The following is a 23,528-nucleotide window of genomic DNA, read 5'->3' as shown; positions in this document are numbered from 1 at the left end:
GAATGAACAGAGAACACAAATGAAACCAGAAATTGAGTGCTGAGTGCTTGCTGTAACATGTGTGTATATACACATTTATACATATATTACATATATTATATATTTTTAAAAATTAGTTCCTAGGCATCTACATGCACAGCATCAGCATATACGAAATTCAGAACAAAAGATGTGTTCAGGGTTATGTTTACATTTAGCATTAAGATTAGGGTAAGGTTTAAGGTTAGAATTAGGGTAGGTGACTGGCTAGGATTTAGGTTAGGGTAGGTTAGGTTAATTTTAAACTCTTCAAAGAGTTTCAAATTGGGAATGTAAGACATGTACATGAGACACTGAAATAACACAAGGCTGTGTGTGATATACAGAGGGTACCAAAAAAATGTATACACGTTTTTAAGAAAGGAAAAAATTGTATTAAGATTGTAATACAATGAATGACGCTAGCATTCATTTGATTAACGCCATCTTTTGAGTGAACGTCATACTACACACTGCTACCGTAATTCAATTCAACATCAAAAGTAATACATATGGTGTTTCCCCGAAAATAAGACCTAGCCGGACAATCAGCGCTAATGAGTCTTTTGGAGCCAAAATTAATATAATACCCGGTATTATATTATATTATATTATATTATATTACATTACATTATAAAGACTGGGTATAATATAATACCAAGTCTTATATAATGTAAGACCGAGTCTTATATTAATTTCGGCTCCAAAAGATGCATTAGAGCTGATTGTCTGACTAGGTCTTATTTTCGGGGAAACATGGTAGATAACATCTCTTAAAATGTGTACATTTTTTGGCACCATTTTTTTGGCACCCCTGGTATATACTCAAATGCCTAAATACCTAATCCAACCAGTAAGTGATGTGCTATTTGGAGGAAGCCACATTAACCTCCTTGCTATTTCTGAGACATGCTCAGCATCACAAAGTGTTTGCTTTTTGTCCAAAGCCCCTCATTACCACCTGACTTATATTTATTCGTTTATTGTCTGTTTGCTCCAAAGAAAATGTGAGCTCCATGAGAGCAGAGACTTGTGTTTTATTCACTGCTATATCCCTAACACCTACAACAGTGATTGGTATATAAGGGCACTTAGTAAATATCTGCTGAATGAATCAATTCATTAAGAAACTAAGCAGGGCCGGCCCGGTGGCTCAGGCGGTTAGAGCAACATGCTCCTAACTCCGAAGGCTGCCAGTTCGATTCCCACATGGGCCAGTGGGCTCTCAACCACAAGGTTGCAGGTTCAATTCCTCGAGTCCCACAAGAGATTGTGGGTAGCGTCCCCTGCAACTGAAGATTGAACATGGCACCTTGAGCTGAGCTGCCGCTGAGCTCCCGGATGGCTCGGTTGGTTGGAGCGCGTCCTCTTAACCACAAGGTTGCCGGTTCGACTCCTGCAAGGGATGGTGGGCTGCGCCCTCTGCAACTAGAAACGGCAACTGGACTTGGAGCTGAGCTGTGCCCTCCACAACTAAGACTGAAAGGACAACAACTTGAAGCTGAACGGCACCCTCCACAACTAAGACTGAAAGGACAACAACTTGACTTAGAAAAAAGTCCTGGAAGTACACACTGTTCCCCAATAAAGTCCGGTTCCCCTTCCCCAATAAAATCTTTAAAAAAAAAGAAAAGAAACTAAGCAGGCTAGATTGTTGAGGGAAGTACTCTAAGAGAAGTAAAGGTAAACTCATGTTTATATGGGAAGAGAGCATTCCAGCAAATGAGTAAACGTGACATGTTTAGAGGGCAGAGCAAACCAGACTGGCTGGGGCCTGATAAGTGATAAAAGATAAGGCTGGAGTGAGCGTATAAAGACTATTAAATGCCATGACACCTAAAATCTCTTCCAGCTCAAAAATGTGATGATTCAAGGTTTCCTTCTATAGAACAGGAACATTACTGCCACCACAGAGAAGGGAACGCTTTTGAAAAAGGACTGACATGGTGAAAGACGTTTTAGGAGATAAATCTGGAAGCAGTATTTGGATATATTAAGAACAGGGATCTCAGAAGGCTAATGATATAATTCATGATTTAAAAAATTAAGAGATCGGATTTGTGTGGTGACAGATACAGAAGATATTTTGAAAGAAGTATCAGCATAACTTGATGACAGACTGGAAAAGACAAAAATAATTTCAAAAATGTGAGCCCTAGTAACTGGAAGGATGGTGGTGATATTGATGAGAAGGGAACTAGTTTGAAAAAGGAGTTTATGAATACAGTCTTAGACATCTTGGTTTTGAGGTAAGAGTGGCACAATCATGTGGAAATGTCTAGAATATTGTTGAGAAATCTTGGAACTGGCAGGAGTGGGGGCAGGGAGAAGGATATCAGTCATGAAATCACTATTAAAGTCCTTTAATTTTCTATTTTTAATCTATTATTCCATTTCCCTCAGGCAAACTACCTTAGGTTTTAGGTTAACTGATCCACTTTAGATCAAGGGAGTCAATTCTTGGTTAACTGTCAAAAGCAACAAGTTGATCTGCTATTCCTGGGACTCTATTGGCACTGTTGGCAAAGGTGCTTGCTCTTCTTCTAGGATCATGTGTTCTGAACATTCTATAAATGCAAAATTGCCAGAAGTCATTTTGCTACCATGCAGGAAAAGCCTAAGAATAAAGTCAAATGGAGGTGGAAAGGAAGCACTGGAGGATAGGTAGGGTTCCAATGACACTGTTAAAACCCTCACATTCCGCTGTGCCTGAGGTCGGTACCACATTGAAGACTTCTGGTTCAGAGAGTCAAATGGTCGTTCTCTTCATTCTCTTTAAGCCAGTTTGAGTTATGTTTTGGTGTCTTGCAGCCCAAAGGGGTCCCAACTAATACAAGTATAACTGCATACAGCATTTAGAGTCTAGTGTCCTTGAAGCTAAAGAACAGGGGGTGGAAGGGAATCTGCTTTTTCACCCATCATTGAGCACAGAAGCTATTAAGTAATCAGCCTAAAAGTTACTATGGGATCCTGGCCTTGAGATGCACAGAAGAATCCATAGCAAGATGTCAGGACTACAAAATAACAAGTGCTCTGAAGACCAAAGCTGCTTCTGACTTATTTGTCAGAGATCCTACTTCTAATCCTTGAGAAAATGTGTCACTAGCACACAAATGCACTACAGAAGGCCGTCAAGTAATGTTTCATTCAACCTCTTTTTGTTATGTTAATGAAATGCTGTAGGAACTTAACTCTTGCTTATGTATCAATTAGCCTATGGTAAAATTGGTTTCATTATACAGCGTTTTTTTGTTTCTTTTGTTTTTTAAATAATTGCAAAAACCAATATTATATTTTTATTTTTACTTTATTTTATTTTAAGTGTGTTTTTCCAGGACCCATCAGCTGCAAGTTAAGTAGTTGTTTCAATCTAGTTGTGGAGGGCGCAGCTCACAGTGCCCCAAGTGGGGATCGAACCAGCAACCCTGGTGTTACAAGCATCGTACTCGAACCAACTGAGCTAACCAGCCACCCCCATTATACGTTGTTTCTGTTTAAAGCTGCAGAAACTATCAACAACATTGAGGACTTACTGTATTTTCTAGCATCTATACTATATTAAACTTAATCATTCAAGCCAAGTGTGTCACAGCATTCAAGAAATGCCTATTCCTGCACAAGAATGTTACTTTCTCTTATATGTGCCTGCACCCCAGCAATGCAGTTTTCATCTCCTCTTCCTGCTAGCCCAAAAGAGAAAATTCATGCTCTATTTAACTTGAAAGAAGATGCTTAATTCAGGGAAAACATTTTGATTACTTACCCTTACTCTCAAAACACACTTCGAACATGTCATAATCTTCAGTGGTAAAGGCAAATTTTCCCTTGGTTGCATCCTCCTTGGAGTACAGAATATGGCCAGCCGAATCTGTTATCTACAAGTAAGAACAGGCAGCAAATAACACTCAGGAAGAAAACTTGGAGAAATGTAAAGAAACACTGTCTATAAAAGACAGCTGACATCTCTCATTGTGACGACTGTTCCAACCATTCCCAAAGACAGGGATTGGATTAGAAGAGAAAATCCAAATACAGCACATTTCATTCAAACTGCCTATCCACACTGCAGGCTAAAATCTATTGCCACTATAGAATGACAGTAGAGATATAAATTGGGTTTAGTAACAAAGTTTCACTTTATAGAATGTAGACCAGTATCATTCCCTAGAAAGGGACATGTCACAACAATAGAAGTGGACAATTACCAAAAGAATATACTACAAAAAGGAGAAAGATACATAAGAACACATTTCTTCATAAAATAAATCTTGACAGGGTGGAGGTGGGGGTAGGGAGTGGAAAGGGGTCACCTGATACAAGAGGAGAAGGAAAAGAAGGAATACATAGAGAAGAAAATTTGGTAGATTTATTCCCGCAAATGTCATGTTAATTATATCAATGGCTACAAGGGGTGAGAGAGAGGAGGATAAGGAAGAAGGGTCTCCTAAAAAAGACATCCTTGGCTTCCACAAATGATCATTCCTTTCTTCTAGGTTGTTAGCTTTAGTTCTCCAAACTTAAACTGCTCCATTCCCAGAGAATCGCCTGTAAGCACAAACGAAGTGGCATATATTGGTAGTGAGAGGTCACCTATAAAGAAGGGAATGACAAGGTAAAAGACAGACTGGATCTCAGGCTTCTTTCCTAGAGCACAAGGCTGTCTTGGCAGAAAGCCCTTTTCATTACCTGAGACAGGAAGCTACTTGTAATGTGGAACACAGAAGTAGTGGCTTCATTATATTCAACTGGATGTTCTAATGCTGTTTGTAAAACAAGATCCATTTATAGGTGAGACTTTAAATACGAAAATTGAGTAGCACACACACAAGCTTATATAGTTAAAGTAACTTTAATAACACTAGTTACTGCTGAGTAGTGAGATTCCTTCTTTATACTTTTGTTTTCTTTCTATTTTCTACAAAGGCATTTCATTTTTGGGAAAAACACAATAACTAAAGAATAGTTATCAATAAAATGGGTTTATTAAGATATTTTAAATAATAGGTTGATAAAAAAGATTTTACGACATCTTCTAACTTCCCTAAAAGCAACAGCAGTATTAATCAGGTATCTTCTACCATGACTAGTGATGATCGCCCATTACTTTGTCAAGCATTTAAAATGCCTAGATCTGTGCTGTTCACTGGGGATAAAAGAATGTGTACAATGGTTCCTATTTGCAAAGGGCTTACGAGTCTAAATGAGGAATGGAATAAGAACTGACACTTCACTGCACTGTGAAAAGCTGCACAGCTTTCCCAGAGTTTGGAGGGTCAGGAAGTGTACCATGGAGCTGAGTCCTCAAGGATGAGGTGAAATCAAAAGAATTGGGGTAAAAACATCCAGGTAGAAGAGACAGCAAATATGAAGGCCTGGAATCCAGAAAAAAACCCCAAACAAAAACATGGTATCATCATAATACTAATCGCTAATATTTATTGAGTACTTAAGTGCCAAGTACTGTGCCAAGTGCATTATATGCATTTTAATTTAATCTTCACTATAACCCTATAGGTAAGGAGAATTGTTTCTCCCGTGTTCCACAGGAGGAAACTGAGGCACAGAGAGGTTAGGTGGCTGGGGAGGTACTGACCAGGTCATGTAGAACTACAACACCACTTCATTTAGTACAAAGTGGAAAGCAACGAAGACTCTGAAGCAAGAGTGACCGACCCTATTTGCAATTTAGAAAGACGTATCTGATAATACTGTGAGGACAGACTCAAGAAAGATAATGCCAGCGGTACGAAGATGGGTTAGGACACTCCAATGCTCCAGGTCAGAAAAGATGAGGGCTTTGGGTATGGAGAAAAGGGGGCACATTTTAGGGATTCTAAGGAGGAAGAGCTCACAGGACAAGACCAAAAAGTAAATGCCCGCAAGGATCAAGACATAACTGAGTCTAGGGGACCCGTCTAATCCACAGGGTATGGTGGACAACGTGGCAAACAGGATGGGACCGTCTCAAGGGAGAAAACAGTGACTGTCATTGCAACCAGGTTTTCAGATCATACAATTTTTCAAAAGAATCTAGACATTTTAACTTTTATTTGCAATCTCCTAATTTTTAAATCCTCACAACCAACCCCAACATTTGAAAAACTCTCTCAAGGCCAAACAAAAGATGTTTGTAGAACCTAGTTCTGGGCCACCAATTTTGACCTCTGCAAAGGACAGGAAGAAAGCTGACTAAAATCACAAAGAACTGCTGGGCAGCAACTGAGGTCTCAGCTGAGATCCTGGACCACGGATTTCTAGTGGCACCACCCAGCAGCCAGGATGCAAGAGCAAAGAAAAAGGAGTCAGTGGTTTAGGCTTGGGGTTCTGCAACTGAATGGTTTGGAAAGCAAGGGGATTAAGGAGTTATACTATGAAATTTACATACACAATCTTCAATCCGCACAATAATCCCATAGCTGGTTATATTACCCCCAGTCTTATTATCCCCATTTCCCTGATAAGGAAACTTAGGAACTTGTCCATTATTATAGAGTTAATAAATTGTGTACGTGGATTTGAAGCGATCTAAAAACCCATGCTCTGTCCATATTGCACGTTGCCTCCCCACAAAAGGACTGTCTGAAAGAAGTGGAATGCACAGAAGCCAAGAAAGACTGACGGAATCTGATGGATTCTTTGGGTCAGCACATGCAAAGCCCGAGAGTCCCCTGGAGTGGGAAGCAGCACTGTTCTGCCTGCGTTACCCACCTTGGAGGGATTAGCCGGCAGCCGCAGGCAGAGGCCTTAGAGTCAGCAGCAACCGACAGATAATCGGCAAACATTTAGCCCTGAAGAGTCGAAAGGCCTCTAGTTCATGTGATGCTTTTTCTAAATCATCAAGTAAAGGAAAAAAGCATAACAAAGGACTACTTCAGAACCTTGGATACACAATATTATAGGGCAAAAAGGTCTGGGAACGAATCAAATCCCAAAGTAATGTGTAGTCAGTCACCAGGGTGGCGCCACTCTTCCTTTCTTCAGAATCTGTTTGCCCATCAGATGCTCATACTTTCCCACTCCTTAGCCCCCAAAAGCACGATGACAATTTTTTTTATATTGGGGAACAGTGTGTACTTCCAGGCCTTTTTTTTTTTTTCCCCAAGTCAAGTTGTTGTCCTTTCAATCTCAGTTGTGGAGGGTGCTGTTCAGATTCAAGTTGTTGTCCTTTCAGTCTTAGTTGTGGAGGGCGCAGCTCAGCTCCAGGTCCAGTTGCCGTTGCTAGTTGCAGGGGGCGCAGCCCACCATCCCTTGCGGGAGTTGAACCGGCAACCTTGTGGTTGAGAGGATGCGCTCCAACCAACTGAGCCATCCGGAGCTCAGCGGCAGCTCAGCTCAAGGTGCCAGTGTTCAATTTTAGTTGCAGGAGGCGCTGCCCACCATCCCTTGCAGGAGTCGTGGAATTGAACTGGCAACATTGTGGTTGAGAGCCCGCACTCCAACCAACTGAGCCATCCGGGAGGCAGCTCAGCTCAAGGTGCAGTGTTCAACCTTAGTTGCAGGAGGCGCTGCCCACCATCCCTTGCGGGACTCGAGGAGTTGAACTGGCAACCTTGTGGTTGAGAGCCCACTGGCCCATGTGGGAATCGAACCGGCAGACTTCGGAGTTAGGAGCATGGAGCTCTAACCGCCTGAGCCACCGGGCCGGCCCCACAATGACAATTTTTAAGAGCAAAAAGGAAGCTCAAAAATATAGACTGTAGGACTGACAGACTTTCACATTCCAAGCTGATCTAAAAACTAATTTGGATGTGGCTCCTATGAATAAAATTGCAGAAATTGTGGAAATTCTCCAAGACATATCTGGATAGAAATACGCTTCCAGATTTGCTCACTGCACTAGTTTAATGCTTATGGGAGAAGGAAAGGATTATAGGTTGCTAGAAATGTTTAAATATAAATGAAACGAGTAGAGGACAACAGGGGATAAGCATCAAGGGTACAATGCTGGACAGTCATCACAGATGTCATTATCTCCACTGTCAGGCAAGGAAAGAAGCCAGGTCTAGGACAAACAACCCAACTTAAGCAGGCTTACAAGATTTGGCACACATATGCCCAACCAGCGTATTTCCTAGAAGAATAGCTTATGATCTCTTTGTATTCTCCTATGATATTAAAAGGTTCTTCAAAAAAAGTATTAATTTAAGGACAGAAGCTTCTCTAGATGATAAAGGATCCGAGATACAGATCAGAAAACTCTCACTAAGGCACTGGCAAAAATCCTTCATGGAGTAATTTGCAAAATGAATTAAGAAGTCTGCCATGTTTTTCTGAAAGACTCTGGTACAATTTACACCTCCAACTGGTACTCAGAAGGGATAAAAATTGTTTCAACTGTCCTGTTTTGCGTTGTACTGAGGAACCACAATCATGGTAAAACCACTTTCTTTCTTGGTTCTTTCTGGAACATCTGAAAATGTATTAAAAATGCATTCTAGGGCAAAGACTCAAATGCTTTACAAGAGGCTGAAGGCAAAGGACCCCATCACTGCCTGAACCTTTCATCAGCATGAAATTTACCTCCCAGAAACAGTGTATGATAATCGCAATTCCCTCAAGGCCTCTACATTTCTATACTCCGTATGAGTTGACAGAAGTATATGAGAGTATTTATCCAGATATTTGGAAATGCATGCAGGCAACTTGACACCTTAACCTTCATGTTAGGCTCTTATGGACTGCTGGGCATTCTAACAGATCCTAGAATTTTTTTTTGAAAACCAGTAGGTTTCCCATGTAGTTCATAACTTTGCGGCTACTTAGGAGCCAAACTACTGATCTTACGGGGGAAAAAGATCATATGCCCTAACCTCAACATAATTACGTAAGTCAGCAGGTAGCTAAAATTAGGGAACAGAAAACTGGGCCAAGCTCAGTGACTGGCCAGAGCTGGCAAAGTCTGACAGGCTGGAATGATGGTTTTAAATTTCCTTTAATTAAAATGTTCTGATTACAGATCACCTTCAAAGGTCATCTGGTTTCTCAAGAATTGAGAGATTTTATTTTTTTCTTCCTTAAATTCTCCTAGAGCACCACCTAGGTAGTCTGATAAATAACGGCCACTTTTATCTACTATGACAGCAAGCGCTTAAAGGATCCCTTTCTGCACTTTTAACAACAAAAAAACACTATAATATCTATTGTAAAGTTCTTAACTAAACAAGCGTAACACTAAAGTCATAAAATTTGCTCATATGACATCAAGCAATGGGAAGTAATAAAAATTTGTTTCTAGATAACACCTTCTGAAGAAAAGTAAACCAAAGTTCACAACTTAAAAAGTAGGGGAGGGGCAGCCAGTTGGCTCAGTTGGTGAGAGCGCAGTGCTGCTAACGCCAAGGTTGCTGGTCGGATTCCCACATGGGCCAGGGAGCTGCACCCTCCAAAACTAAATTGAAAACAACGATTTGACTTGGAGCTGATGGGTCCTGGAAAAACACACTGTTCCCCAACAAAATTTTTTTTTAAAGTAGGGGGAAAAGTGTTAATTGTATGTGCAGAGTAGCTGATGTCCAGAATATGTGAATACACTGAAACTGTCAAATAAGTGAGAATACAGGTCAAATAGGCGCTATCAAGAACCTGAACTGAGGGGCCAGCCCAGTGGCTCAGGCGGTTAGAGCTCCGTGCTCCTAACTCCTAAGGCTGCTGTTCGATTCCCACATGGGCCAGTGGACTCTCAACCACAAGGTTGCTGGTTCGACTCCCACAAGGGATGGTGGGCTGCGCCCCCTGCAACTAGCAACAGCAACTGGACCTGGAGCTGTGCTGCGCCCTCCACAACTAAGACTGAAAGGACAACAACTTGACTTGGAAAAAAGTCCTGGAAGTACACACTGTTCCCCAATAAAGTCCTGTTTCCCTTCCCCAATAAAATCTTAAAAAAAAAAAAAAAGATTAAGTGCTTTAAAAAAAAAAAAAAAAGAACCTGAATTGAACAGATGGTATCTGCACAATAAATGTGACTTTAAGTTTTCTGGAAGCCAAGATTAAAAGTCTAACAGAGAAACAAGTTGGGTCACGTATCATTTGTTTTCTGATGAAAGCTCACAAATTTATCTTCAGAGATAATTTTCCTGGAACTAAACATGAAGAACAATTTATCAGGAAGGTCCTTGTAGAAGGGCTGTGACCACTACCAGACTCTCCATTTCCAACCATGGCCTTGCCAAAGCTACAAATCCAGTTCACGTGGGTGCTTCTGCTGCCCCTCCACACCGACGTGGCTGACCTACTGCAGAGGTGGGGCCTGAGGAACGAGGTGCATGGTCCCAGGCCCTGCTTGTCTGCCCGGTGTAGCACTACCACATCTCACCCCATTCTAGCTCCTCTTGCTGCTCGCAGAAGTCCCAGCTTTATTAAAGTTGCAAGAAGGCTAGGACTACTTTTGGCCACTAGCTTGCTACAAGTGTGTTAAAAAAAAAAAAAAAAGTGCCAGGAAAAGATGTCTTAAAATTAATAGGGGTGCCCAGTTAGCTCAGTTGGTTAGAGGGTGGTGCTAACAACACCAAGGTTGCCGGTTCGATTCCCACATGGGCCACTGTGAGTTGTGCCCTCCTTAAAAAAAGAACACAAAAAACAACAACAACAACGAAAAACACTAATAATACTATCCACCCAGATCTCGATTCCAAATACCATTCTTCAATAAAAGGAATCAGGAGAAATGGCTGATCCCAGAACTGAGGTTGGAAACATGTAAGATGAGCCTGGAGCATCTCATAGTGCTAAAAAATAAGGAAGTGTTCAAAATACAAAACAAAACAAAAACCAAGAAAGAGAACATGTCAAAGGGACACAAGAGCCAAATGAAACAGCTCCCAATAGCCAAAGCTAAAATAATTTGAGTAACAAAATTACGTAGCATTGGGTTGTAATCCAAAGTATAAAATAAATATCCATGAATCCATACGGATATAAGTTAAACAAACAAACAAGGAAGAAGAGACAAGTCTGTGCAGAAGACTCAGTGGGAAGTCAAGTCTGAGTCCCCTCCTGAAGTATGGGCGACATCCACAGTGACTTCCTTCCGAAGAGCACAGTATGGAAAGGGGAGAACCTGGCAGAGGAGAAACCTGATAAACGCTACCTCAGCAGATGGATCAAGGTCATATCAACAGTAATAAACCATGCTGATCGCATGTACCCTTGATATGATGTGATGAAAATGGCGTTTTATGTCTGTAGTCTTCCTCCCCCAAACCCATAATCAGTTTTACCATGAGGAAAAACATCAGCTAATTCCCAATAGAGGGGTACCCCATAAAGGACTTGACCAGTACTCCTCAAAACTCACAAAGTTGCCAAAAACAATTAAGTCTGAGAAACTGTCATACTCTAAAAGAGCCCTAAGAGACATGAATAAATGTAATATATTCCAGGATGGGACCTTGGAACAGAAAAAAGGACATGAGGCCAAAACTAAGGAAATCTGAGTAAGTGCAGACTTTAGATAATAATGTGTTAATACTGGTTCATTCAGTGTGACAAATGTACCACACTAACCTGTTAACAGTAGGGGAAACTAGATATGGAGTACACGACAGCTGTACTATCTTCATTGTTTTTCTGTAAATCTAAAACTGTCCTAAAATAAAAAGTTTATTTAAAAAATACTGTCCAAAATGATTAAGTCAAACACACATACATATATACACACACACATATCGCAATTCTCAAATGTACAGTCTACTCAGAGCAAAGCAAGCAAACGAGCATTTTCACATACTTTTTATGAAGTATTACGCAAACTGAATTTGGACAAGTCTACACAGCTACTCCTGTAAAATGACACACAATCCATGGGGGAGGTGGCAAGTCTGTGTCTCCTTATTGGCACAGGCCACACACTGCTTTCATTTGCTGAATCAGCTCCACACCCCACCAGTCCAAGAATGTGTTTTTAAAAGAAAAACACTTCTTTTCCAAGAGTGCTACTATAGCAGCAGAGGGCAATCAGCTAGCGGCTTTAGTGTAGTTGGTAAAAATCTGAAGATGTCATTTCCTTCAAATAGGCTCCTACCTGCTCTCTGTCTTCCTTGGGGTTATTCAGTCTGTGGTATAATACTGAAAAGACAATGTATGTCCATATTATTTTAAGGATAACCACCCATCTTGCAGCTCCTGAATGACTAACCCAGGAATTCAGAAACAGCCAGTCCCTTGTGGAAGCTCCACACAATGAATAAAAATGAACTGAAACAGAAACACGTAGCCTTTTCTCCTTTTGAGAAACATACAGCACAGTAGTCAGACTAAAGGTTCTAGAGTCAGACCTCAGGTCTGTGTTCGAGTAACAACTGTGCCACTTACTAGCTCTGTGCCTCACAAGCAAAATAAGGACAATAGTACGAACTTCATGAGACTACTGTAACGATTAAATTTAATGCAGGTAAGGTGCCGGGAACAGTGTGTGGAACATGGTAAGTAATCAATCAATGTTATGATTGTCATTGTTAGCATTCTTGTTATTACGATAACTGGGTGTCAATGATAACTCAGAACTCCACAAACATTTAGGTCACTAACTAGACTTCCAACCTAACAGCACTAATAGATGGTAAACTCAATAAAGTACACTGCGTTGACTAAACCCAGGGATGATTAGGGCCCAAATGGTTATTGCATGGAAACAGAAAGAAAAAGACAGGTGAACTCTCAAGGCAGCACTAGCAAGATTTAGAAACTGGAGGGTAACAAAATGCCTAACAAAGCAGGTCTTCAACGAAAACTTGAGCGGCTAACAAGGGAAAGCAAGAAACACAAGACGACTCCAGTATTTCCTGCATGTGTTTTCTAACCTAATAAGTAATAAACTACATGAAGGACCAAAAGATACTAGGTTGGGGTGAAGGAAGAGAGAATGTGTGTGCCTATAGATCAGGGGTTGTGGGTCTATACGCTTCATTTGGTTAAGAGTTCACAAGTGACTCTTACACCATAGAGTCTATTACTGTAAGACATAAAAGAGCAGGGAAAACACCAAATCACTGTAGTTTTAGTCTAGAAAAATAGTAGTATCAGCAATACCTTCAAAAGACTACAAGTCACCACTGTTCTCGAACATGAGGTACATAGGAAATTCCATGAGAACCAATGAATTTACCCTGATCTTTCAAACAAGAGCAAATACCAAGTCCAAGTCTATCAACTGCATCCCTGAAATCAAAGGATCACATCTAGATTTAACCCAGAACAAAGTCAAATTTAGGCCACAAGCAGCATTTAGCAACACTAAATTCTTTCCAATTTCCAACACAGTTCAGCAATGGCACAGCACAGCACCGAAGCACTGCTTAAAGAGGCTTGGAGAAGTGTTCACAACTAGAAAGGGAAAATTTCCAGGCACTGGTATGCTTCTGGATAGAGGCTCTCTTCCTGCTTCTATCAGCATGTGCTACATTAACTCAGCAAAGGCCCTACGTCACACTTGACGGGGGTGGGGAGAGCTGGGGAGAAGGAGGAAGGGAGGGGAATGAGAAGGAAAGACCAGTTGTTGCCCTAACAATACTACTGCGGGGGTGAAGCCAGATCAAATGTTTTTTTTCATACTGTTCCAAAGTTATTTACGGTAAAAACCTCCAGCGTGACCCTTTTAGGCACAAACAAAGCCTTGTTCTTTCTTAACAACTAGTCCCTTGATTTTCCTACGCGTTATGCAGAACAATGAGGTTGGGGCACAGGATAAAGCAGATGACATCAACCTCCCTCAAGTCAGAGGCTTGTTTGGGAGCCCAAATTCTGGTTTGTGGCCAGCTGGCTGACTTCACAGAGGGCTCTACTGTCCAGACTGCCAGGCTGCGTATGCGTATGTGGGCAATGGCTCAGGACCAACCACCAGTCAGCAATTCACACAAGAAACACCATAGAGACACTGCCCTCCCCAGTACATTACCTCTATAAATCCGTTTTCCTAGAAACTAGACTCAGTCTTCAGAAGTCATCATAACGATATGGTGTAGCAATTTCAAATTCTAAGCAGCCCCCTTTCTCTTTATCAGTTCAAAGCAGAGATGGCTGAGGACAACTTCATTGAATAGGAGAGATTTAAATGATGTATCATATTGTTTAGTTTTTATGGAGAAGGAAACACACGGTCAAGTTTAATTTGTTTTTTGGGTTTTTTTGGTGCTTTTTTTTTAAGGAGGGCGCAGCTCACAGTGGCCCATGCGGGGGTTGAACGTGCAACCATGGTGTTATTAGCACCGTGCTCTGACCAACTGAGCTAACCGGCCACCCCAAGGTCAAGTTTAATTTAAAGCTAGAAATTTTGGATATAATACAGAAAGAAACTAGATTTTAATTCTATTAAATGTTACTGTAACATTAACCTTAGCCTTCTGTTCTAAAGGCTTCTGTACTAAATCATCTATTTATTGACCTGCTTCTAACCCACTGGACAGTAGTCACATCAAATGTAAATTTGAAAAAGACATATTCCTCCCAACAGAAAAAGATCAGCCCTCAGTACAGACACCATAATAATAAGCTGATATACAATTGTCCCAAATAAAATCATCTCAAAACTATACCATATATACAAAGGGTGCCAAAAAAATGTATACACATTTTAAGGAAAAAACTGGATTAAAATTGCAATACAATGAATGACACTAATATTCATTTGATTAACGCCATCTTTTGCGCGCACGTCATACTACACATTGCTATCGTAATTCAATTCAACTTCAAAAAATAATACATAGATGACATCTCTTAAAATGTGTACATTTTTTTGGCACCCCCGGTATATACATATACAGCCACATACATATATGTGTATCTTTTATCTTTTCATACAGCTTTTTGTGTGGGGGGAGTTATAACTTTTTCCAACTGCTAAAATGCTTCTTGATAATTTTTAGGCTGAAATTGTGATAGGCCTATGACTCAAGGCTGAATTCTTCAAATGATCTGTTTGGCCTTTCTCATCTATAAGCTAATTGGGAAAGATCGGGACCATAACTGCCTAAATATGCAAAAAAATAATCTCATTTTAGCAAAATGAGTTGTTAATTAGCATTAGCACTCTTGAAAAATGGCAATGAAAAAAATTAGACCAATTAGATTATTTGGAAGAAGGTGAAAAAGTATAAATGACTTAAATTATTACTATCAAGTTTTTCTTTTCTGTCTAGTGCTAATTACCATATTCTGCCGTGTATAATGTGCACTTTTTTGCCCACATTTGTGAGGGAAAAATAAGGATGCGCATCATACATGGGTAGTGCTAATTCCGTATCTATATAAATGTTTTAATTCTTTTATTTGTGCTTATGAGTTAAAAGAGCAACACTAGAAATCAATAATGATATCTGTATGCAAAATAATACTCTGGAATATAACAGGTTTTGTTGAACTTATGACAAACTTGCAACGATTAAGAGTTCTTGGCCTTCTACTGTGTTTCCCCGAAAATAAGACCTAGCCGGACAATCAGCTCTAATGCTTCTTTTGGAGCAAAAATTATAGTAGAATATATTTATAATAAAATAAGACTGCGTCTTATATTAATTTTTGCTCCAAAAGATGCATCAGAGCTGACTGTCCAGCTAGGTTTTATTTTGCAGGAAACACGGTATGATATGTAAATATCGTAAATTGGTTACCAGTACATAAAGTTTCTTGTACCTTGTATCTGTTCTTGTGTTTTGTAATTGTTACATAAAATTTATTATACCATAATGTTAAAAAGTAAATGCTAAAATTCCTTTATAATACAAAAACAAGTACCTAAATGTAAACAAATAAAAATTTGAATTAAAAAATTAGAACGAAAGATTTTTTCCTCTGACAGTTTGGGCCAAAAACGTGGTTGCGCATTATACACGGGAGCGCGTTACACATGGCAAAAGACAGTATGTCCTCACAGTTGCTTTCTCTTTTTCTGTAATCTCTTTCCAAAGTATAAATCACCCTTAGACAACAAATCATCTCATCCCCTAAAATTAATTAATCCTCGAATTTTCACTATTAACAAGCATTCTAAATAATAAGTGACACTGGAGCCTATTAAACTATTATGGTATCATCTAGTCTTCATGCAAATGTGGTTTTCAATTCAAAATCAACGCGATTCTGAGTCCCTACAACAGGCTTTTATTATGAACCTGAAGCAATGAGGAAATGTCTACATTCACTATGAATGATAAATCGATACTTCCCACTTTAATTTTGTGCAACAAAGTCTTTAAATATGATACTATTTAGCCATTTAGCCTGGTTTAGCCTCATTTTGTGAAATGGGTAAGGAAGGGTGGTATGGATCAACTCAACTGGAAATCGCAACACAAAATACATCTCAATAGAGGCCTGAAAGAGAAATCTGCAGCAGAGCCCCTCCCACCCATTATTTCAATCCTTCTCTGTTCCAAGAGGCTTTCTCTGACTACTCAAATACTCTTTATCCCACCAATCATTACCTACCCCTACTGCATGATTTTTCCTTATGGTACTTATCACTATTTCAAATTGTGTCTATTTTTTAAAACTTGCTTTTTGTCTGTTCCCCACCAGAGTTTAAAGACCTTGTCTGCTGTTAATCTCTATACTGCCAGCCAGGTCTGGCATATATTAAATATTAAGTATTTATTGAATGAATGGGAGAATCACAAACAAAACACTCAAGAATTCCTCTCATTAAAATATTCTTTATCTGGTCACTGCATCGATATTTAGGGCAGGAAGTCAGATTAGCAATTCAATTTTCACTCAATAGAGGAAAGAAAAGACTACTAACTTCTCTGGCCCACCATAATGAACCCTGTGCAATAAAGCACCCATCTCTTGGTCCTTCGAACAATTTTATAAGCTCTATCATCCCCATCTTACAGACAAGGGGCCCAAGGAGGGTCAAGTAACTCCCCCAAGACCATACTCCCTGTAAGTGGTGGATCTGCTGGGATTTGAACTCAAATCTGATTCCTAATCCAGGCTCTTTCTACTACACCACGGGGCATATCAATAAGACAGATATTTAACTCACTTGTACAATGTGCACATAGAACACGAAACTAAAGACACAACGACGAATAAGACATTGAGGAGTTCACAAAGCAAGCACCTACTACATGAAAAGTGCCATGTCAAATATGACACAATGGAAGCAGATGGGGGGGGAGTACAGGCAAAGACTGGTCCCAATTAAGAGAACATTGTATTCAAAGAACTGCTAGGTGTTCAGTACCACGAGATGGGAGTGGGAGGACCGAAGTGAGGAGGAAGGGCGTGGGAAAGATCAGAGATGAGGCTAGGACCGTGGCAATTCATTTGTTCATTCATTACTTACGTTGAGGTCCTACTATATGCCAGGCACTGTATTAGACACAGGCATTTCAATGATGAATGAAACAGTCTCTGCTCAGGGCGCTTACAGTCTATCTGAGGAGATGGGTAAACATACAACTATAGCATAGAGTGATATATAACACTGATGTATTGATTGGACATTAAGGGGTCCTGGACAGGAAGAAAGTAAATTAGGTCAATCAAGGCACTACATTCCAAAGATCCTTCTAAGAGAGACTGTCTCATTCAGAGCAACAACTAAAGCGAAGCCCAGTTGGCCAGGCTTTACACTACACAAAGTCTCCAGTTCTCCTTCCAACCTCAACACAAACCAGAACTGCTTGAACCAGAGGTAGACATATGACCAAAGAGAAGACCTAGAAAGTGTCCTGGCAGAAAAGGAGCTGAACCAATCAGATTCATGCATCCAGGAGTTGCACTTCAGAAGCTGAAGTGATGCATAGAAAGAATCCTTGAGGCAGAGTCTGGACCACAAGTGGTCAAAATTTAAGAGAAAGCAGAACTAAGTGAACAGATGCTACAAAAAAGGTTGTAAACTGTGGTAAGGGGTTGGATCATGCCCACAAATGTATTCTGTGGTCTGCACAGTATATTAAATTTTTGAAAATGACACCTAGCTTGTGGTCTCTAAAATACCACTCCCCACAAAAAGGAACCAGAACTCCTTGGAGGAATAGCTGCTTCCAGATCAGAAGTTCGACATACAAAAGATGAGCCTATGCCATCTTATTGTTCCACAAAACAGGGAAGCTATCAAAGCTTAATGGGATTGTGTCAAAAGAATATGGGAGCCAGAGACAGTGTGAGCATAAAGAACGAACGCAATTGACTAAACCAATGACTCTAAAAACTGAAACAAACAACAAAAACACGGTGTCAGAATAATAGTTAACTCTTTGGACTACGCTGCAAATGACAGACAACAATTCCTTACTCTGAAAAATGTCAATTAAAATTCTGCATTCTTCCTGCCTTTCCGGTGTGAATTATAAATTTCAGGGTGACCAAATGGTCTTAACTGATGAATTCTTTAAGAATAATTCCAGCTAAAAATATGGAAGGAATAATAGAATTAGAAAATCGTTTCACAACCTTAATGAAACAAATTCACACAACAGTCATCAATAGATTCTTAAGAGAAAAAATAACGGGAAGCTTTATAACTGAGGCTTCAGGTTGTTACCACGTTGGTAGGCAAAGTAATGGCACCTCCCCCCAAATGTCCACATCCTAATTTCTAGAATATGTTATCTTACATGGCAAAATAAATTTTAAAGATGGGATTGAATTAAGGATCTTGAGATATGAAGATTACCACAAGGGTCCTTATAAGGAAAAGAGGGGAAGCAGGAGAATCAAAAAAGGAGATGACAGGCAGCTGATGGCTCAGTTGGTTAGAGCGCGAGCTCTCACAAGGTTGCTGGTTCAATTCCCGCATGGGAGGGTGGGCTGTGCCCCCTGCAACTAAGATTGAAAACGGTGACTGGACTTGGAGCTCAGCTGCGCCCTCCACAACTAGACTGAAGGACGACTTGGAGCTGATGGGCCCTGAGAAACACACTGTTCCCCAATAAAAAATTAATTAATTAATTAAAAAAGGAGATGAGGTGATGGAAGCAAAGGAGGGAGAGATAGGTGGGAGAAAAAGATTTGCAGATATTATGTTACTATGGAAGGCGTCACCTCTAGAATGCAGGTGCTCTCTAGAAGCTGAAAAAGGCAAGGAAACTAATTCTCCTCTAGAGACTCCTCATAAAATGAGAAGGAACACAGCCTGCTGACACCTTGATTTTGGGACTTCTAACCTCTAGAACTGTAAGACAAATGTGTTTTGTTTTAACTCACTAAGTTCGTGGTAATTTGTCACAGCAGCAGTAAGACACTGTATCATGGTATTTCAGTCCTGACACTAATACACACCGGAACACACTGATCAATCTTAGCAGCACTTATGGGGCACAAAAAGTACTCCTATGTGGTCTGCCATGGGGCCACATCAAATACACAAAACCACCCAAAAAGATAAAGCTGAATCTAATTACATCTTCACATTTGATTTCTTTTTTAAGAAACATGTGGGACAGGACTGGTTAAACGACACCTCAAGGAAGCAAATGGACAAATCCAAAATGTAGGTCATTCTTTAAGGACAACTGACTTCAACAATACAACCGCAAGCATTAAAAATGGAGGGAGAGTGGATTGCTCTAAAGAAACTTGAGAGATAAAACAAACTAATTTTAAATAGATTTTTTTTAAATTTATTAGGGAATATTAGGGAACAGTGTGTTTCTCCAGGGCCCATCAGCTCCAAGTCGTTGTCCTTCAGTCTAGTTGTGGAGGGCGCAGCTCACTGGCCCATGTGGGAATTGAACCAGCAACCCTGTTGTTCAGAGCTCGCGCTCTAACCAACTGAACCATCTGGCCGCCCCTTAAATAGATATTTTTGAGACAAGTGAAGAAATCTGAATATGAATTGGGTATTATTAGATGGCACTGAGGAAGTATTGTTAATTTAGTGAGGTGTGATTATAACCACATAACACTGTGATTATGTTCATATTTTTTAAGAGATTCATGTAGTATGCAGGACTGAAATACCATGATATCTGAGATTTACTTTAAAACAATTCAGCATAAAACGAGCAGAGGGAAGAAGCAGTTAAAATGAACCAAGTGTGGCAAGATCTTAGAAACTCAGTAATGTGTATGTGGTGGACTGACCATACTCTTCTCTATAAAACTGAAAACAAAACAATGCCAGAACCAATGTGAATTAGTTGGTACATTTAAAAAATCAGGAGCTTTTGCATCAAAATCTGGATTTCTGATTTCATTTGAAAAAGCAAATATGACAACAAGGCCCATGTCAGAGATAAGTACTGGCCATTCCATGTTAACAGCTTCCACTGCTCCCAATTATCCCTTTATCAGCACTGCTACCGTTTTTCCTTATACCTGGCCCAATTCATTCATATGTTATCTACTTGATATTTGGGTTTAGGAGCCCAGGAGTAGTCTGATTAGCTGGTTAGCAGCAAGAGAACAGAGCAGACAAGATGGGGCAACTGAGTAATGACAAAATGCTACCATGTTTCCCCGAAAATAAGACCTAGCCAAACCATCAGCTCTAATGTGTCTTTTGGAGCAAAAATTAATATAAGACCAGGTCTTATTTTAATATAAGAGCCGGTTTTATATAATATAAGACCGGGTCTTACAAGATCCGGTCTTATATAAGACTGGGTCTTATATTAATTTTTGCTCCAAAAGACGCATTAGAGCTGATGGTCCGGCTAGGTCTTATTTTCGGAGAAACACGTTATGTAGATAAATAGACTCTGCTGTTAAGGCCCCTTCCACAGTTCTGGATACAGATATAATTCCCATAAGGCCATGCTACGCTACGCTTCCTGTATTTATTAAGTGCTTACTAGAAGCAAGGCAGTATGACTGACATTCTGGAAAACATGAACATGAAACTATGATAATTCCTGCCCTCAGGATACTAACAGTTTAATAAAGAAGACAAGGTATAAACATAAGTGGTTACAATGTAAGATGAAAATAAGTGAGTTTAGGGGACTGTTCAGGGTAGCTTATTATGTAAAATGCAAAATGGGGAGTGACAAAGTATACAAAGTTTCAGGAACAGACCATGAAGAGCACTGTAGAGCCTGTTGGGAAATTTAAACTTTATCGGATGAGCAATACTAAGCCACTAAAGGGTTTTAAAATATAAGTACAAATCAGAGGGGGCAACACTGGAGATGAGAGCAGTCTCTTTCATTGCTCAAATTCTATGCACTATATCCTTAGAAGAGCCAGAAGCATGACCCCCAAAACACTGTACCTAAGCCTCTAAAATTGTGTCACCATGGCATTCTTGGCCAAGCATTAGTTTGGTACCTGAAGAGAATAATAAAAGGATGGGTCACTGAGCAATAGCTATGAAAATAGTGTGTGTCTCCCAAATAAAGTATAAATAAATTGCATCTATTACCATTACTAGGTTCCAATATCGTAAACATAAATTATGGCCATCTTATACCTCAGTCTATTAAAAAGTAAAAATGTTTTTTTTCCTATTTAGTCTAAGACCCATTCTGCTAAAAACAAAAACAAAACCACATGCTTACTGTAAATGAATAAAATTACCTAAAACACAATCAATCTTGACTGACATCAAATTATACTAACGTTTCAAAAATTGCTCTGGTCAGCCTAATGGCAAAATGGGAGCAAACTGGCCTTATGGTAGTAGTTGTCACCATCCTAGAGTATCGTTGAAACATAAAACTTAGTCAAGTCCAGACTCTGGGGTACCAGAAAGTAAAGGACTAGAGACTGAGACCATTTAGTGACCAGTGATCAACGTTAACCAATCACAAATAAATTGGAGAGAATCAAATTGCAGCACTTTTCTTTCACCTTACTCAACTCAAACTAAGAATCAATTCCAGCTCTGACACCAGTTTATTCTACTACCTCTCTGAGCCTCAGTTTCCTTCCGTGTAAAATGAAGCTAACAGTACCTCCTTCACAGGAGTGTACAAACTAAATGGTAATGTATGTAAAGCAGCACAACACCTGACACACAGCAAATGCTCAATAAATAATAGGTTTCATTATTCACAGTAAGCTTCAATGCCTCCATTATCTTCTTGCAGCATCAACGTGTCTTCGGACGCAATCCCCACAAATAACAACATCCAAAGACTTCTTTGGAGAAGCAAGTTACACAGATCAAGGCACCTAGGACCAAAGCAGGTACAGGGCGCTGACAACGACCAAAGTCGAGGCTGCACCAGCTCAGCTGTCACCACATCCGCTAAGGCCTCGCAGCCCTTCTGTGGGTTCCCCAGCACTGGCGCCCAGCCCCGCCCCAAAAACGCCAACCAGCGGAGTGAGGGGGCGGTCTCGACAGCGCGCCCTTCGCGCTCCAGGGAGGCCAGGCCGCCCTTCGGGCCTCCGCCGGCCTGACCTCCCTTCCCCATCCTAAGCCTTCCCTCGCCTACGCGTGCGGTCTTCCCTCTCCGTCCCGCCCAGTGCCGCACCTTGAGGTGGGTGCGCAGGCCGCCAGCGCCCCCAGACTGGTCGGTGATCTCGTATGCGCCCGTCACCAGCAGGTCCTTATGGATCTCTTCCCGGAGGCACTTGCGGGAGTTAAGCGGCAGATGGAAGGAGATGGCGAAGACCGAGCTGGGACCAAGCAGGAATAAAAGCAGCAACGCTAACTGACAAGGGCCACGCCGGGCTTGTGGGCCAGACAAACCAGACATGGTGCCGGAGACTGTTCGCCACCCCCGGCCTCTACGGCGCCGGAACCGGGAGGGCCCACGTGACTCACCTCTGGCCTACCAATGCTGCCGGCGCCATTTTGGAGACTGGCAAATAGACGAAGAATACATAGTAAATGTTTTAAAAAGGAAGAAAAGCTATAATTCCACGTCACATCCACAAGTTACCGTGGTTAAATAAGACCTTTTATAAGTTTTCCGCAAAATTTTTATTTTTGTTGCGTTCGGTCACTGCCCAGTCGGCCATAGCAAGTAAGGGCAACCCTGGAAGTAATTCTCCTTTAATTTGCGGAAGTAGTGCCAGTAAGTGTTAAGGTAGGTGATACCATAGCAACCAAGCCCCAATAGGAAACAGCCACAAGGCCCTTCGCTGAGCCATCCGGCAGCCACGGAGGCGCTCTGGGCTGGAGCGGAAGCGGAGGCTTCACAATCACCGGGCCCTGCCGCCTTGTGTGACGACTGGGACATAGAGCATTTCAGAGGAAAACTTCGAGGGGCTGAGCGGAAAGATTCTTATTTGTCTGTGAGGCGAGCGGGAGTCTGTGCCTCAAAGAAGGTGTGGACGTCACCTGGTGAATGTGAGCTGGGCAGGCGGCCAGTTCATGCTCCCCAGCAGGGTATTTGGATTGGAGTAACTGTTTGCTTTCTAAATGTGCATCTTATTTAGCAAACATTGAGCGCCTGCTATGCTAGGTAATATTCAAACGAAATTTGGATTTTGTATTTAAATTGAATAAAAGACTGTGTTTTAGTCCAGTCTGAGACATGGACCTAATGCTTAAGAATTGTCAAAGGAAGGCAGTATTTGTGTGTTTTAAATGCAGAACCATTTTACAAATCAAATTGGCTAGTCTATAGGAAGCAAATTTACACGACAATCATTCATGCTTTTGTTTAACAAGT

At 40.7% G+C, this 23,528-nt stretch overlaps 1 protein-coding gene across 1 annotated transcript in view; it reads right to left on the bottom strand.

The window, feature by feature from the left end:
- Positions 1 to 22,663, bottom strand: part of TMED10 (transmembrane p24 trafficking protein 10) — a 36,991-nt gene extending 14,328 nt beyond the window's left edge. The window contains exons 1-2 of the mRNA XM_019733650.2: positions 22,383 to 22,663; positions 3,782 to 3,893 (exon numbers count right to left, since the gene is read on the bottom strand). Coding sequence (XP_019589209.1) covers positions 3,782 to 3,893; positions 22,383 to 22,607 — 337 coding nt within the window. The 5' untranslated portion in view covers positions 22,608 to 22,663. The remainder of the gene's footprint in view (positions 1 to 3,781; positions 3,894 to 22,382) is intronic.
- Between the last annotated feature and the right edge of the window lie 865 nt (positions 22,664 to 23,528).

The sequence above is a fragment of the Rhinolophus sinicus genome, linkage group LG03 (genome assembly GCF_036562045.2).
Source record: "Rhinolophus sinicus isolate RSC01 linkage group LG03, ASM3656204v1, whole genome shotgun sequence".
Taxonomy (NCBI): Eukaryota; Metazoa; Chordata; class Mammalia; order Chiroptera; family Rhinolophidae; genus Rhinolophus; species Rhinolophus sinicus.
Note: the sequence above shows the minus strand (reverse complement) of the source record. Positions and strands in the feature narration are given on the sequence as shown.